At 42.1% G+C, this 17,704-nt stretch overlaps 2 protein-coding genes and 1 pseudogene across 4 annotated transcripts in view; 2 read left to right on the top strand and 1 right to left on the bottom strand.

Moving 5' to 3' along the window:
- The window catches only part of Tesk2 (testis associated actin remodelling kinase 2), a 109,092-nt gene that overhangs the window by 7,777 nt on the left and 83,611 nt on the right, over positions 1-17,704 (top strand). The window lies entirely within an intron of this gene.
- On the bottom strand, positions 163-16,305 carry LOC121447842 (annotated as a pseudogene).
- Positions 16,304-17,415, top strand: LOC121447841 (BUD13 homolog). Its single transcript, XM_041651123.1, is given in 3 exon segments — positions 16,304-16,344; positions 16,346-16,678; positions 16,753-17,415. Coding segments are annotated over 3 exon segments (903 nt in total). The 3' UTR covers positions 17,282-17,415.

Genomic DNA, 17,704 nt, shown 5'->3' with positions numbered 1-17,704 from the left:
TTAATATAATACATTTTTTCATTCATCAGATATTTATGGAAATAACACACTGAAGGAGAAAAGGCAATACAGTATAGACATCATTACTGAAAACTGTATAACATCATACCAAAAAGGACTTGACTTTAGGAGTTAGTTTCTAACTGAAGGAAAGTTCTACTTTCAGAAACCTGTAAGCAGAACAGCACATTCTAACTTCACCTTAAGACTCCACCTCAGACTGGCATGCTGAGCAAGGGTGTTCTTACTCTTTTTAGGAGCTCCTTCTTAACTGTCAAGTCCTGGGACTCTTTCTTTTGGAGTGATTTCAGCCACTAGGTCATTAGCAATAAAGCGTTCTGGTTCTTTCTCTTTAAGACTTTACTGTGTGCCTTCCCTTGGTCTGTCCAGTCACATCCAATTAATTTATTTCTGAGCAACTCTTTTAAAAAAAGACATTTAAAAGAAAATTGTGGGGGGACTGGAAAGATGACCCTGTGGTTAAGATCACTGACTATGAGCCAGGTGTGGTGGTGCGTGTACCCACACAAGTGGATCTCTGTGAGTTCAAGGCCAGCCTGGTCTACAAAGAGTTCAAGGACAACCAGAACTGTACACAGAGAAACCCTGTCTCAAGCAATAACAACAGAAAGATGACTGGCTGTTCTTGCAGAGAACCTGGATTCGATACTCACCTTCAGGCTCACAGCCATCTATAACCCCAGTCCCAGGGAATCTGATGCTTTCTTCTGGCTTTTGTGAGCACTGTACACACACATGCAGACAAAATGTTCAGGCAAAACACCACCAGTACACACAAAATAAAAATGAAAAAACCCTCTGTGAGTGTGTGTATGTGTGTTTATGCCACATGTGTTCAGGTGCCCAAGGAGACCAGAAGGAGGTGTTAGATCCCCTGGAGTTGGAATTGTCGGCGACTGTGAGCCACCTGCCATGGGTTATAAGTTCTGAACTCAGGGTTCTCTGGAAGAGCATCAAGGACTCATTATTTCTGCACTTTCTCTAGTGCTTCTGAAATTATTCACAGTGTTTTCTGTCTGCTGTTTTTATTAATATTTGGCTAGTAGATGCTCTTATCTGTGCAGCTTTTTTTTTTAATGAGCATTGGTGTTTTGCTTACATGTGTGCAGTTGGACTTTCCTTTGGGCTGCCAGCTCACAAGAAGCGACACTGAGGCTTATTGTTGATTATAAAGCTCGTCCTATGGCTTATGCTTGTACCAGTACCACTAGCTCTATAACTTAAGTTAAACTATTTTTGTTCATCTGTGTTGCCACATGACTTGTGGCTTTTACCTGTCCTCCTGCATGTCTGTTTCTTCTGTGTCTGTTGGTGATTCCACCTTTCTTCTTCCTAGAGCTCTCTCTGTCCAGAAGTCCCTATTAAGTATTTAGCTTTGTATTAAACCAGTCACAGTGGCAATCTTCACAGAGTGTAAAGTAAATTCCACCACATCACGTGTGTGTCTGTGTGACAGTGCCGGATCCCCTGGAACTGGAGCTACAGATACAGAGCTGCCATGTGGGTGCTGGAAACTTAGCCCGGGTCCTCTGTAAGAGCAGCAGTGCTGTCAACTACTCAGCCATCTCTCCTGCCCCTTATCTTTATTCATCTTGCTAACTGACATCATTTTAGACTGTCCCTTCCAGCAGTAGTCCTTGCACTGAGATCATTTCCAATCACACTTTCCAGCTGTCTGGCTTTTTTGTTGTTGTTGCATATTTTGGTTTGTTTCTTGTATTAGAATCTGACCAGAACTTTTAAATTGTTTTTACTCTTGCATTACCTACAATTCACAAATGTTCATGCTGTTTTTTTCTTAGTATAATTCTTGTTGATTGGCATGGATTTATAACTTTGGGAAACTCAGAAGAATTGTGATTATCAAAGTAATGCATATTGCCAGGCAATGGTGGCTCACACCTTAATTCCCAGCACTCTGGAGGCAGGGACAGGTGAATCTCTGTGAGTTTGAGGCCAGCCTTGTCTACAGAGTGAGTTCTAGGCCAGCCAAGGCTACACAAAGAAAAAACAAAAAACAAAAAAGCATATTACTAGTGAAGAATTGGAAAATAACAAAAACAGAAGAAAAGGAAACCATGAAGCTAGTGCAGTGGTATGTGCCTGTCATCTTGGTACTCAGAAGGCTGAGACGGGAGGATCTGAAGTTTGAACATAGCCTAGACTACATAGCAAGGCTCTTTCACAAAACTAGGGATGAAGAAAGAGTTGGCAAGTAGAGAAGATTTCACAAGATGTAAGCTTCTCATCATCTACCCATCTTAGTGTTCTACTGTGGCAAAAATATACCATGACCAAGGCAACTCTTAGAAAGCATTTTCCTTTTTCTTCCCTTTTCTCTTTTCCTCTCTTCCTCTCCTCCTTGTCCCCCCCCCCCCCTTTTCTTTCAAGATAGTGTTTCTCTGTGTATCCCTGGCTGTCCTGGAACTTATAGACCAGATTGGTCTTGAACTCAAAGAGATCTATCTGCCTTCCTCTGCCTCCCAAGTGCTGGGATTAAAAGTGTGTGCCACCAACCATCAGGCAAGAAAGCATTTAACTGGGGCCTTGCTTAGAGTTTCAGGGGTTTAGTCCATTATCATGGCAAGGAGCATGGTGGCATGCAGGCGAGTGCTAGAGCAGTAGGCAGAGGGAGAGAGCAGATGGGCCTGGTACAGGCTTTTGAAACCTCAGAGCCCACCTCCAGTGACACACTTCCTCCAAGAAGACCACACCTCCTTATCCTTCTAATCCTTCCATAAAGTGCTACTTCCTGGTGACCAATCTTTCAAATATATGGGCCTAGAAGGGACATTTGGCCATTCTTTTTTTTTTTTTTTAATTTTCGAGACAGGGTTTCTCCGTAACTTTTGGTTCCTGTCCTGGTACTAGCTCTTGTAGACCAGGCTGGTCTCGTACTCACAGAGATCCGCCTGCCTCTGCCTCCTGAGTGCTGGGATTAAAGGCGTGCACCACCACCGCCCGGCTCATTTGGCCATTCTTATTCAAACCACCACACAGCACAAGATTCACTAGTTAATAGCTATTTTGAACACTTATCATTTTGAATATGCATATATCCTCTTTCTCTGTGCAGTCTATATTGGTAAGCTCTCAAGGTAATAGCATGGTTTCTGGCCTCTAGAAGGTACTAAATAAAGTATTTGTTGACTAAGTGAATGAAAGAATAAATATATTTTTTTACTTAGAGTTTGAATCTTGGTAAAGTAAGATAGCTCAGTTAGTAAAGTGTGTTTGCTATACAAACATGAGGATTTGACCCAAGTCCAATTTCCAGATTCAGATAGAAATCTGGGATATAATGATATTAATGATACCTATAATCTCAATGTGTGTGTGTGTGTGTGTGAGAGAGAGAGAGAGAGAGAGAGAGAGAGAAGAGATAGAGAGAGAGAGAGAGAGAGAGAGCGAGCGAGCCTGTGGGGTTCCCTGGCCAACCAGTCTAGCATAATCAGCAAGATCCTGTCGCAGACTGTCTTAAAAACAAAGTGGACAGCTCCTGAGGAATAGCACCATAGTCTGACCTCTGTCCTCCATATGCACACGTGTGCACATGCACCAGAACATACCCTCAAACACACAAAATTTGAATCTCAACAAAAGGTCAAACCAAATCCAAAACAGAGTTTGAATCTGAATATCAAAATCTTACTTTCCCCCTCAACTGTATATTGACTTATATGCAATATTAAAATTTATATACCATAGTTCATTTGAAGGTGAGCAAGTTCAATTCTAAGACATTATGGAGCTCATAGTCCAGTGAAGAAAGCAGATAAGCAACAGTCAATGTACAGTAAGATAGCTGTAATAGGATTTGTTCAGGACAGGAGATTGAAAGGTCAGAGAACACTTCATGTTAGTGGATTCCTGAGAACCGTGTGGAAGAAACCAATAAGAACACACTAGAGAGAAAGAGTGCTACATGCATGGGCACTGCAGTGTGAGCAGGAATCTACAAATGAGTAGCTTAAGGAACAAGGGATTTGTTCTGGCTCACAATTCAAGGGTGCAGTCCTTCGTGGTGAAGTCAAGGTGGCAGGTACTTGAAGCAGCTGGTAATGTCTCATTTATAATCAGACAGCAGAGAGAGAATGAGTTATCTTGCTACAACTGCTCAGTTCCCTTTCTCCATTGATAACATTGATGTAGTCCAGGACTGAAGCCAGGAGTGGTGCTGTTCACAATGTGTGGGTCTTTTCACCTGAATTAATGCAATCATGATGATCCTCATAGGCGTGCCCAGGAGAGGTGACTCAGGTGATTCTCAATTTTGTCAAGTTGACAGTTAACACTAACCATCATCCGTTGACTATATCTATGGACTATGGATAGGAGGGCCGGATGATGGCTCAGCAGTTACGAGTATGACCGCTCTTCCAGAGGACCCACGTTTAATACCCACATGGTGTCAAATGACTGTTAACTCCAGTTCCAGAGGATCTGATACTCTTCTGACCTTTGCAGCCTCTGCATGCACGTGATGTACAGACAGCATACAGGTGAACAAAACACCCATGTTTTGTGTTTTACATAAATAAAATGTTTTTCCATTTTATTTATTCGTTTTTGTTTTTGTTTTTGTTTTTTTTTTTGAGACAGGGTATCCTTTTGAAACCCTGGCCACCCTGGAACTTGCTCTGTAGACCAGGCTGGCATCAAATTCATAGAAATCTGCCTGCCTCTGCCTCCTGAGGATTTAAAGGCATGCGCCACCACCGCCTGGCCAAAATATTTTTTAAAGAAATAAGAAAAAGATAGCAGTAGGGATTAAATAAGGAAGAGTGTTGTTATATATAAAACATTTAAAAAAAATTTACCCACCATGGATAATAGATTGTAAGGTATGTGACTTAGGAGTATGGAATACTCAAAAGACATTTGCTAAATACCAGTCACTAAGAGTAAGAATGAGGGACTGGAAAGATAGCTGTAGATGGAAGTTTCTGTCCCACCAGGTCCTGCAGCCATTTAGTCCCACATACATACACAGAGGCTTCTATTAATTATAAACTGTATAGCCTATTGCTCAGGCTTATTACTAATTAGTGCTTACAACTTAAATTAGCCCATAATTCATATCTATGTTTAAGCCATGTGTCTTTTCTCTGTAAGGCTTTCTCATCTTGCTTCTTCTGTGTCTGACTGGTGACTGTGTCTCTGGGGTGTTTTTTTTTTTTTTTTTTTTTTTTCTGTCTCTGTCTTTCCTCTTCCCAGAATTCTCCTAGTTTGGTTGCCCCGCATATACTTCCTGCCTGGTTACTGCCCAATCAGCGTTTTATTAAACCAATATAAGTGACAAATCTTTATAGTGTACAAGAACATTATCCCACAGCATTTCCTTTATTTCTTCTCAAAACAAGAATGCTGAATTTAATCTTTTTTGTTTAGCTTTTTTTCTCTGATCATTACCCATAACAACTTGTAACCAACACTCTAAACTATGATAAACAGCCATAATCCATTTTTTAGAAACATGGGCGTAGTTTTCTAGGTTACTACCTACTGATTGGGGGCACTGGTAATCTTTGAGAGACCCTGAGAAAATTTAAGATTATGGTCAAATCCTGACTGGAGTATTCTGTGTGGCTGAATCACCTCAACCAGTCACCTTGAAGCTGTTCTGGATGTAGAACTCAGAGGAAACTGCAACAGAGGTGCTCTGAAATGTTGGACCATCTGGACCATCGGCTCCTATCAGGTTTTTTTTTTGGGGGGGGGTCTTCCTCGATCAAATCTGATTTTTCTTAACCCAGAATGAATACACAGCTTCTCATTTCCTGTGGAAATAAAAGCAGAACGTTTTCCCCAAAGTAACACTTTTTTAATTTAAATTTTGAAGTCAAGATATTTTTTAAAACATAAAGGTTGGTTTAATCTGGCAGCATTTATAATTAAATGTCTTTTACAAGCTGTTGCTCCTTCCTCAGCAGTCAAACAATTTAAAGACAACACAACAATATGCAGTATCTAGACTCTATATATTTTTCATCTTTATGTGTTTTTTTTAATTACTCTATTTCTTTTTTAAGGACTTTATCCTTTTTCTCTTCTAAGCCTACATATATTTTTAAATACACTGTAAATCATTTAGAGCTTTTTTTTTTCAGTTTAAATCTATCTTTACTGTATATCTCTTTTTCAGACCACGCAAGTCTTTAATCTGCAAAGTGGCATGGCTAGGATTAAAGCTGCAGCACTGGCAGCTGTCTCCGCCCCATTCCTTAGCTTACTGAGAGTCAAGCTTTATGGCAGAGGTACTGGCAAGAGCCATGTTTGTTGCCACAACTCTGCAGAGTTTCTAGGTCATGCCACCAGCAAGAAACATGCCACTGGCTGCTCATAAACACTATTTAAGAGTTTGGTAGCAGGGCCTCTTAAAAGAACCCTTTTTTTTTTTTTTTTTTTTTTTTTTGGCCACTGATGCCTAGTCAGAAAGCCACTCAAAGGAGCTGTGTCTCTGCTTGCCTTTAGTAAACATATCCCACCTGAGAAAATGTTGTTGCCAAGAAGCTATGCTTGACTCGGTTTTTTGTTGTTGTTGTTGTTGTTGTTTTTAATCTAGAATCCCTTCCCAAGCTCTCTCAGGTTTTATGTGGATGTAGTTGCCCCACGTTGGGCACCATTTGTAGATGGAAGTTTCTGTCCCATCTAGTCCCACAGCTATGCAGTTCCAAATAAACACACAGAGGCTTATGTTAATTATAAACTGTTTGACCTATTGCTCAGGCTTACTACTACTACTGACTAGTTCTTACAACTTAAATTAACCCATAATTTTTATCTATGTTTAGCTATGTATCTTTTCTCAGTAAGGCATTCTCATTTTGCTTCCTCTGTGTCTCTGATTTTCCTCTTCCCAGAATTCTCCTAGTCTGGTTGTCCCACATATACCTCTTTCCTGGCTACTGGCCAATCAGCATTTCATTAAAATAAAATGAGTGACAAATCTTTACATTGTACAAGAGCATTATCTCACAGCAGATGGCTTAGCAGATAAGAGTGCTTATTGCTCTTTCAAAGGACCAGAGTTCAGTTTCCAGCATCCACAAGAGGCAGCTCACAACTACATGTGATTCCAGCTCCATCTGATTTGATGTCTTCTTCTGGACTCTGGGTACCCGCACATAACATAGCATACATTCACATAAACACAATATATGTATGTGAAAACAGAGAGTTGGAATGATGTTGATCATCAGAAAGTGCTGTGATAGCTGGGATGAGGACTATCACTTAAGCTGGATGGAAGAAATGACGTTAAAAAGGTAGCACAACTCGGGAGGAGGATCGGGCTATTTACTTTTCTGTTTCACTGTTTCATTCCATCCACACTCCCAGATTAGGCTAACTCTATTTCTCTCTCAATCCCTGCCTCTCGAGACAAGGTCTCTCTGTGAAGCTTTGGAGCCTGTCCTGGAACTCACTCTGTAGACCAGGCTGGTCTCGAATACACAGAGATGCACCTGCCTCTGCCTTCTGAGAACTGGGATTAAAAGTGTGTACCACCACCGTCCAACTTGGAACATAGTTCTTGAAAGCCAGGCTAAACAGCTTTATAAGTAGCAGATATCACTGAACATTTTAGACCTCTTTTGTTGAGACAGGATCTCATGTTGTAGTTCAGGCCGGACTCAAACTGATAGCCATCCACCCTCAGTCTCCTCGGTGCTGGAATAAAGGGTTGAACTTCCCTTGTCAGTTGTCCCTTCCAACTGTCAAGTGTGTCATATGAGAACTGTCATAGGTTCCTTCTACCTAGTCTGAAATGTTGACATCTTTCATGCCTGTGAAATAGTGGGGATATTATTAAATAGAAATATGTTTGGTATTTATTTACTGGCTGTTGTTTTAACTGTTAGCCTCATATTAAGTATTTGAATAAAGTAATATATGCTACAAAGCCTATGTTTTTCTTTAATTGGAAGGAGAGACTTTGTAAGCGTCTAAACATCTGGGCAGGAGATGTAGCTCAGTTGCTGGAGTGCTTGCCTAGTGTGCATGGTGGTGCATGCCAGTAATCCTATCACTTGGGAGGTAGGAGCAGGAGGATCAGAAGTTCATTGTCATCCTTGGTTATGTAGTTTTAATTTTTAAAATTTTACTTCTTTATTTATTCTGTATGTGGAGGGGTTATTGCACACATGGGAGTGTCAGGACAACTTTCAGGAGGGAGTCTTTGCTTCCCATGGAAGCAAGGATTGAACTCAGGTTGTGAGATCTGCTCCAAAGGTGTTCTTACCTGCTGAGCCATCTGTCTTGCTGGCCTCACAGTTTGGTCAGTTAATAGAAGGTATTCCTAGCCAGATTTGGTGGTTTATACAAAATAGTTCCAGGACTCAGGAGGATGAGGCAGGAGGCGAAGGGGTTGGTGCGAATTCAAGGTGAAGCTGGGTTGCAAAGTATGTTCTAGCCAGCCTGGACTACAGCGTGAAACTCTGTTTCAATAAAACAACAAACTAACAAACCGAACAAAAACTACAGGGATTCCTGTAATGGTTAAGAGAATTGAAGTAATTTACCTTCAAGTGCCTTTATAACTCTCAGCCTAAGTTTTTATTTTATGTTGTGGTCCAGTGCCTGGCCTGAGCCTGGTAGATCTAGTTTCATAGATACCCAAAAGATCTAATACATGTTTAAGAACTATTTGTCTGGTGCTAGTAGGTGCCGTTGCCTATATCTGCAGCTAACTAAGTAGGGGATGCCAGTTTTTATGCTAGAATGCCTTTGGGTTGAATGGCATTACAACTTATTACTTCATAGCAAGGTGTTAAGCCCAGCAATATTGCTTTTAGTTTTTTTTTCTTTTTTTTTTTTTTTTTTTTTTGATTTTCAAGACAGGATTTCTCTGTAGCTTTTGATTCCTGTCCTGGAACTAGCTGGAACTAGACCAGGCTGGCCTCGAACTCACAGAGATCCACCTGCCTCTGCCTCCCGAGTGCTGGGATTAAAGGCATGCGCCACCACCGCCTGGCTTGCTTTTAGTTTTAATTGTGCAGCCATCCTGAAATTTGTCTATATGCTGTGTTGGTCCATAGAGCTGACTTGTCTTGTAGATTTGCCGTGTGTTTGGTCTTGAAACACAACTAATATGCTTGTCAGTGCTCCTGTCCTGGAAAATGAATGACCAATTTACATATCACACATAACAAACTTATTTTTAGGTCAGTTTAATTTTTATCATAATATGAAAAAATTAGTAGGATATCAGCATCTTCTATTTGCATTCTTTTTCTATTCTTATATATAGGTTGTAAAACTTGCTATTTCCTTCACTCTGAGTCTTTATCACCAACTTCATTCATAATTGGATGGACATTGAAGATTTTCAGTGTCAGCTGACGATATTCTATTCTGTTATCTGTTAATTGATAGTGCTTTAGTATATTGTAGAATTTTATTTGTGCCTTCACTATTGTGAAATGTCGTATGGCTTGTCTTTGTGATATTAATGTATAAAAACAAATCTGTGGCTTGGGGAATATAGCACAGTTGGTAGAGTGCTTGCTTAGTAAGCACAAAGCTCCAGGTTGATCCGCAGCAGGGCATAAAACTGGGAGTGTCCACTCACATCTGTGATCCTAGCACCAGAAAGGTCAGGGGTTCAGGGTCATCCTCGGCTACTGAGGGACTTTGAGGTCAGCCTGGCCTTCCAGGAGACCCTGTTTCAGAAAGAAAAAGAAACAAATACTGTACTATTAGAATAGCAAAGAAGGAATGGTAGGGGATTGGCATATTTTTCCTGCTAGTTTTTCATCCATTCCTTAGGAAATCTGTTTGGTGGGGAGGGCATAACAACAATAAAACAAATGAACAAAACCCCAGAACAAACAAACAGCAGTACAACAGCAACAAGAAGTCTGCTAGAACCATTGGTGGTTTTTACTGTATGGTCATTAAATGACTCCAGGCTTTCAGTTGCTGGAGAGACAACATCTGTCTCCATTTTAGTCTCTTGTTCGAGGAGGGTAGAGACTTGCTGTAATGAACAGCAATGTAGCTATGTCTGTGGAGGGAGACACTTTATAGTGCTAAGTGCTTAGCTTTGGAAACTTAGCTTTTGAACCCCAAGTCTGTCATTAATTAACTTCCAACAAGTCTTAATCTGACAGTCTTTTTTGTTGTTGTTTTAAGTTTTTTGAGTCAGTGTTTCTCTGAGATAGCCCTGGCTATCCTGGAACTCCTGTAGACCAGGCTGGTCTTGAACATAGATATCCAACTGTCTCTGCCTCCCACGTGCTGGTATTAAAGGGTTGTGCCACCACTGCTCGGCTAATTTGACAGTGTTACTCCCTTCCTCTTTTTATTTGGGACAAGGAGAAGGGGAATTGCTTTTTAGATCAGTTCCACCCACCTCTATCTCCCATTGCCTGGATTAGGGTGTGTGCTGCCACACACAGTGCCCCCCCCCCTTATATGGGATAATGTGTAGTTTGTAGAGATGTCATGAGATTAAACATACATAGAATAATTGATTGGGTCTGGAGAGGTGGCTTAGTGGTTAAGAGCACTGGCTGCTCTTCCAGAGAACCCAGGTTTATTTCCCAGTATCCACACAGCACTTCATGACTTTCAGGGGATCTGACACTTTCACACAGGCATACGTGAGGCAAAACACCAATACACGTAAAATAAAAATAAGAAACAAAACAAAATTGGTGTCTGCAGCTCTCTAAAGGAGCATCTCAGATATGAGGGCAACCTGAGAATTTTAAAGTTTCTTTGGAAAAATAAAACATATAATATTGAGTATAATATATTTAGTCCACTCCTCCTTCTTCTCCTCCTCCTCCTCCTCCAGGGTTTTTCTGTAGCTTTGGAGCCTGTCCTGGAACTAGCTCTTGTTCCAGGGCAAGAACTCACAGAGATCTGCCTGTTTCTGTCTCCCAAGTGCTGGAATTAAAGGCGTGCGCCACCACCACCCAGCTGTTCACTGTCTTTTTAAAATTTTTTCCAATCATAAATTTTAAAAGATCACATTTAAATTTTTACTTATTATTTCTTTACTTATTTACTGCATGTATCCATAAATACCTAGTTCAGGTGAAGGACTTGGACAGCTTTTCTGGAGTCAGTTTTCTCCTTCTACCATGTGGGTCTTGGGGATGGAACTCAGGTCATTTGGCCTGGTGGCAGACACCTTTGCCCACTGAGCTGTCTCACCAGCCCGATTAACAACTTTTTTTTTTTTTAAAAATTACTTATTAAGTATACAGTAGTCTGCCTGCATATGTCCCTGCAGGCCAGAAGAGGATACTGTATCTCATTACAGATGGTTGTGAGCCACCATGTGGTTGCTGGGAATTGAACTCTGGACCTTTGGAAGTGGAGCCAGTGCTCTTAACCTCTGAGCCATTTCTCCAGCCCCACAACTTTTTTTTAACTTAAGATTTTATTTATTTACTATGTATGTATACAGTGTTCTGCACTGCATGTATGCTTACACATGTGGTCTGTCTGCAGAAGAGGCATCAGACCTCACTACAGATGCTGTGAGCCACCTTGTAGTTGCTGGGAATTGAACTCAGGACCTCTGGAAGAACAGGCAGTGCTCTCTAAAGGACCTCTGAGCCATCTCTCCAGTCCACTGATAACTTTTAATTGTATCTATTTTCTTTCTTTTAAAAAGTTTAGAATTTTTAAAAAGTTTGTGAATGGATGTTCTGCCTATATGTGTGTCTGTGCCGTGTAGTGTCTGAGGACATCCAAAGAGGGCGTCATCGTCCCTGGAACTGGTGTTACATACAGAAGGTGGTGCACTGCAGTGGTGCGCTGGGACTTAGCACTGCAGAGCCATCTCTCCAGCCCTGTGCTTACTTTATGACAACTCAGTCTCAATATAAATAAAATTAACTGTAAAAAAGGAATCTCCTCTCCCTTCCTCTCCCCTTTCCTCTCTTGTTCCTCCATTTTCCCTCTCTTCCCCTTCCTCCATCCTCTTCTCCCCCCTTTCCTTCCCCGTCACTCTCCTCTCCTTTCCTCTCTTCTGTCTATAAAGTCTTCAAGTTGTAGCACAGGCACTAAAACGTTGTGTTTGACCACGCGCACGCCTTTAATCCCAGCCCTTGGGAGGCGGAGGCAGGCGGATCTCAGTTTGTGGCCAGCCAGGTCTGTGTGTCTAGGCCATTCAGGGCTACATAATGAGACCCTGTCTTAAAAACAAACAAAAAATGTGCTTGTTTGCTTGGAAGTCACATAATTTTGGCATTTTTGAAAGACCACTGAAGACCATTTTCTGTTGAAGGACAAAAATGATGAAGCTTTTCCAGCACAGGGTTTCTCAGCTGGGTGCTGCTGGCATTTCAGACAGGACAATTCTTTCTTGTGCACTGCAGGACATTTAGTTTCCCTGACTCCTGCCCACTAAAATACCAGTATTGCCTACCCCACACCCCCAACATTGTCATAAAAACCCTTCCTTGACAAGATGCCCAGCCTCCCACAGGCAGAGATTTTCACATGCCTCTCTGAGAAAACAGTGAGACTCTACCTGTAGTAGTATTTGTATGAAGCAGGTCAAGCATTACCAATTTTCATGTTTTGTGTGAGCATTTGCTCAGTGAAGAATGCTTTTCTAGCATGTACAAGACTCTAAGTTCCTCAAGGCCAGCCTGGTCTACAAGAGCTAGTTCCAGGACAGGCTCCAAAGCTACAGAAGAACCCTGTCTTGAAAAAACCAAAACACAAAGGCTCTAGGTTCCATCCCTAGCAATAAAAATAAAATCCAAGTTGTTACAAATATAAAATTACTCATACTTATCCATTGAAAAAGGTTTCTACATAGTGCTAAAATTCATGTTTTTCTTCCTTTTTTATTTATTTATTTTTGATTTTTAGAAACAGAGTTTTCTGTGTAGCCCTGGCTGTCCTGGAACTCACTTTGTAGGCCAGGCTGGCATCAAATTCACAGAGATCTTCCTGCCTCTGCCTCCCGAGTACTGGAATTAAAGGCGTGCACCACCACCACCACCCGGCCCTCCTTCTATTCTTATATAAGGTCTCATGTAACTCAGGATGCCCTCAAATTCACTATGTAACCAAGGATTCTTTGAATTTGTGATCCCTCTGCCTCCACTTCCCGGGTTCTGGGATTACAGGTTGTGTGCCACCACATCAGATGGTGTCAAAGGTTGAACCTAGGACTTTGTACGTACTATGTAAGCACTACTAACTGGGCCATAACCAGGCCCTAAAATGCATGGTTGTTTTTGTTTGTATTTCGGGACAGGGTTTCTCTGTGTAACAACAGTCCTAGCTGTCCTGGAACTAGCTCTTGTAGACTAGGCTGGCGAATGCCTCCTGAGTGCTGGGATTAAAGGCGTGTGCCACCACTGCCTGGCCAAAATGTTTATTTTTCTATTGTATCTTTTGGTAAATGTAAGTTATTTTAGTGGTCTGATCCTCTAAAAACTTAAAATTTGAGGGGTACTATAATTATCGAAAGGTAATATTCCAGGGCTGGTAGATGGTTCAGTCGTTAAGAGCACTGATTGCTCTTGTAGAAGACCTGGGTTCAATTCCCAGCACCTGCATGACAGTTCACAACCATCTGCTTCTAGTTCCATGGGATACGATGCTTCTTCTGGCCTCTGATGGCACCAGGCACTCATGTAGGCAAATGACTCATGAATTAAAAATAAATGCACACTTTTAAAAAGATGATATTCCATAAATGAGACCAAGACGAGTAATCGAGAGACAGAAAACATTTTAGTCTCACACATTTCAAATAGTATATATTGTCATTTTAAAATAAATCATTTTCAGATTTAAAACCTCAAGAGTGGCAGCTGGGCATGGTGGCACATGTCTAGACACAGACACGGTCAGATTTCTGTGAGTTCAAGATCAACCTGGTCTACTGTAATTGTAAAAATAAAACGCTGCACAGTTCCCCGAGGGGTGGCAGCAGACAGCGGCTCCCAGGCAGGGAGCCACACAGCGGGTGAGACACTTTGGCAGGTCAGCAGGTCCCATAAGGAGCTATGGCAGGTGAGAGACAAAGATGGATAGTCACTCCATGCAGAGAGGTTGGTTATGGAAGGGAAGGGGAAGGGGAGAGGGTAGGAGAAGGGGAATGAGGAGAGAGAGGCAGAGAGAGAGAAAGAAAAACAGAGGTATGGGGAAGAAGAGGAAAGCTACTCCTTAGGGAGAGAGGAAAGGAAGAGCTTTGCAGGGGGATTTGGGAGGAAGTGGGGGGCTTGTCTCTTGAAAGGACAGGACAGACCATTACATCTACAAACTGAGTTCCAGGACAATCATGACTGTTAAACGGAGAAACCCTGTCTTGAAAAAAACAAAAACAAGCAAAAAACTAACAAAAACATCTCAGTGTTTGGAAGGATTGGACTCCAAGTTGTCCCTTGACCTCCACAAGCTCACTATGGCTCAAATACCTGCTTCTCCTAATTAATAAATACGTATTTTAAAACAAAACAACCTTCCACCCAAACCCAGCGTGTAGTTTTATTTAATTTAATTTTTTAAAATCAGGATCTCACTATGTCTTCTTGGCTGTCTTGGAACTCACAATGTAGATCAGGCTGGTCTCAAATGCAAGTGGATCTCTTCCTGCCTCTGTCTCTTGAGTGATGGATTAAAGATACATGCGACTGTGCCTGGCAACTTTGAGTATTTCATTTATTAATTTGTGTGCATCTATGTGTGTGGTAGCGTATGTCTCAAGGCTGCTCTAAGGTAGAGGTCAGAGAAAAGCTTGCAGGAGTTGGTTCTCTCCTACCACCTCGTGAGTCACAAGAGATGGAATTCAGGTTGTCAGCAGGTGCCATTATTCTCTCTGCTGAGCCTGTCACCGGCCTTTGTGTTAGGTAGGATTGTGTGCTACTTCATGCTGTTCCTGACTTTTTTTTTTATTTTATTTATCTATTATGTATACAATATTCTGTCTGTGTGTATGGCCAGAAGAGGGCATTACGGATGGTTGTGAGCCACCATGTGGTTGCTGGGAATTGAACTCAGGACCTTTGGAAGAGCAGGCAATGCTCTTAACCTCTGAGCCATCTCTCCAGCCCCTGTTCCTGACTTTTATAGATAGTAAAAATTTGTCAGAAAGCCAGGTGTGGTGGTGCATGCCTTTAATCCCAGCACTTGGGAGGCAGAGACTGGTTTCTGAGTTCAAGGCCAGCCTGGTGTATGGAGCAAGTTCCAGGACAGCCAGAGCTACATAGAGAAACCCTTTTCTGAAAAAACAAGAACCAAACCAAACCAAAACAACAGTAAGAGATGGAGGAACTGAAGAGAAGGGTCAGTAGTTAGAACACTTACTGCTCTTACAGAGGACCCGACCTTGACTCACAGCACCCAGGGATTGCAGCACACAACTGCCTGTAACTCTGGCTCCAGGGGAATTCATGCCTACACTCACAAGCACAGACACATGTGTACATATAACTTCACAATGGACATGTACACTCCTACACCCCTCACAAATGTACATACATGTCATGCACATTTATATAATAACAATTAAAATGTAGTTATTTAGTGGCTGGCCATGAGGACAGAAGCCACAGGTTGGGCTGGAGGGGACTGTATGTTTTCCCATTCATCTTAGCTGCCTGGTGATTAATGATACTTTAGCATATAAGAGGGTCTCAAAACTAAATGTGTTTCCTATACATTCTTTTCTACTTTAAACCTATGACCTGTGTAAGTTAAACTCTTTTAAAAGTTCCCATAGTGCTTTTGTGACGTTAGTGTGGGAGAGAAATATTCTTTGGACCGAAATCGGGAGTGGAACAGCAGAATAGTGTGAGAATCTGCGGGCTTGGCTTATGTATTGGTTTGCTGTTTATTCGCTGGAGAGCCTTGTGTTTTCTTGGCCCACACATGCCAAATAACTTTCTTTTTTTTGCCAAATAACTCTTATGTTAGCAATAGACTTAAGAAAAAGGAAAAAGATTGAAAACTTTTATTTTTTAAAAAGTTTTAATCCAGGGCTTGAGAGGTGAATACTTTTAATCCCGATATTTAGGAGGCAAAGACAGGGGTATCTCTGTGAGTTGGAGGGCATCCTGGTCTACATAGAGACACCCTGTCTCAAATAATGAAAAACAAAACAAATTTAGAGTGTAGGAATATACAATACTAAGGAAAAGTATTTGTCAGATACCAAGGGACCCTGAGAGTCTCATTATAAATAATGATTTTATTTTAAAATTAAATTTATTCTTTTTTGAGAATAAAAGGGTCTTGTATTATTTGTATTGCACTATATTGAACTTTTAAAAATATGTATGTTGGACCCGCCCTTACCAAAGCCATGGAGGCAGTTCCCCCACTCTCCAAAGCTGAGTATCTGAAGTTACTTGTCTGGGGCACATGCCGGCCAGGAAGGAGGTTCTGAGTCCCTTCGGAAGAGCTACAAAAAAGGACCGAAGCCGGGAGGCACCGCTGGCAAGGGATTGCAGATTGTTGATGATGATGTGGGCTGGGCAGTTATCTCTACTGCTAAGCCGGAAAAGGAGGAGGAAGAGGATGGAGATTTGCCTGTGGTGGCTGAGTTTGTGGATGAGCGTCCAGAAGAGGTAAAGCAGATGGAGGCCTTCCGCTCCAGTGCCAAATGGAAGCTCCTGGGAGACCACAGTGGAGATGGACATACCATCATGATGAACCAGATCCAACTTCTCCTAGGAGGGCCCGTCATGACACCCCAAATCCGTCTCCTTCCAGGAGTACCGATCATAATACCCCAGATCCATCTCCTCCCAGGAGGGCTCATCTCTCTCCTCCTGAAAGGAATACCCATTCCAGAAAGAAGACTGTATTTCGAGACAAGTCTGATCGGAAGAGGAATTTGAAGCTGGAACGCCTGGAGCAGAGGAGAAAAGCAGAGAAGGACTCAGACAGAGATGAGCTCTATGCCCAGTGGGGCAAAGGGCTTGCTCAGAGCCGGCAACAGCCGCAGAATGTAGAGGATGCCATGAAGGAGATGCAGAAGCCTCTGGCCCGCTGTATCGGTGATGAAGATCTGGATCAGATGCTGAGAGAACAAGAAAGAGAGGGGGACCCGATGGCCGACTTCATTAAGAAGAATAAGCCTGAGGAGAACAAGCACAAGAAAGCGAGGCCTCGCTGTAATAGCCCTGCACCTCCTCCCAATAGATTCAGTATCTGGCCTGGCTACCGCTGGAATGGAGTGGACAGATCCAATGGCTTCGAACAGAAGCGCTTTGCCAGGCTCGCCAGCAAGAAGGCTGTGGAGGAGCTTGCCTACAAGTGGAGTGTGAAGGACATGTAGCTTCTCCGAGGCTGTGCGGTGCTGTGGTGGTGGTGGCCCAGGACAGCCCGACATCCAGCTCTAATGCTTGTCTTGCTAGACACAGACCAGCAACTCGCGGTCAGTTCTGCCCTTTGGACTAGGCACCTACCCTTGTCTGTGTCCATGTTGTCTGTTGACTGACTGACAGGGACTTCTCTATCCCAGGGCTTGTTCTTTGCCAGTGCTTTCTTTCTTATTTTAAAAATAAACACATATTTATTTTTTGTAAAAATAAAATAAAATAATAACTAAATAAAACTTGTATGTCTAAGATGTGCATGGTAGTGCACACCTTTAATCCCAGCACTGAGGAGGCAGAGGCAGGTGTATCTCTGTGAGTTCGAGGCCAGCCTGGTCTATAATTTCAATTCCAGGACAGCCAAGACTATGCAGAGAAACCCA

Source organism: Microtus oregoni, unplaced genomic scaffold, assembly GCF_018167655.1.
Source record: "Microtus oregoni isolate MIOR12 unplaced genomic scaffold, Mior012 000005F_ref0000423, whole genome shotgun sequence".
Taxonomy (NCBI): domain Eukaryota; kingdom Metazoa; phylum Chordata; class Mammalia; order Rodentia; family Cricetidae; genus Microtus; species Microtus oregoni.
This window is presented reverse-complemented; position numbering and strand designations above follow the sequence as displayed.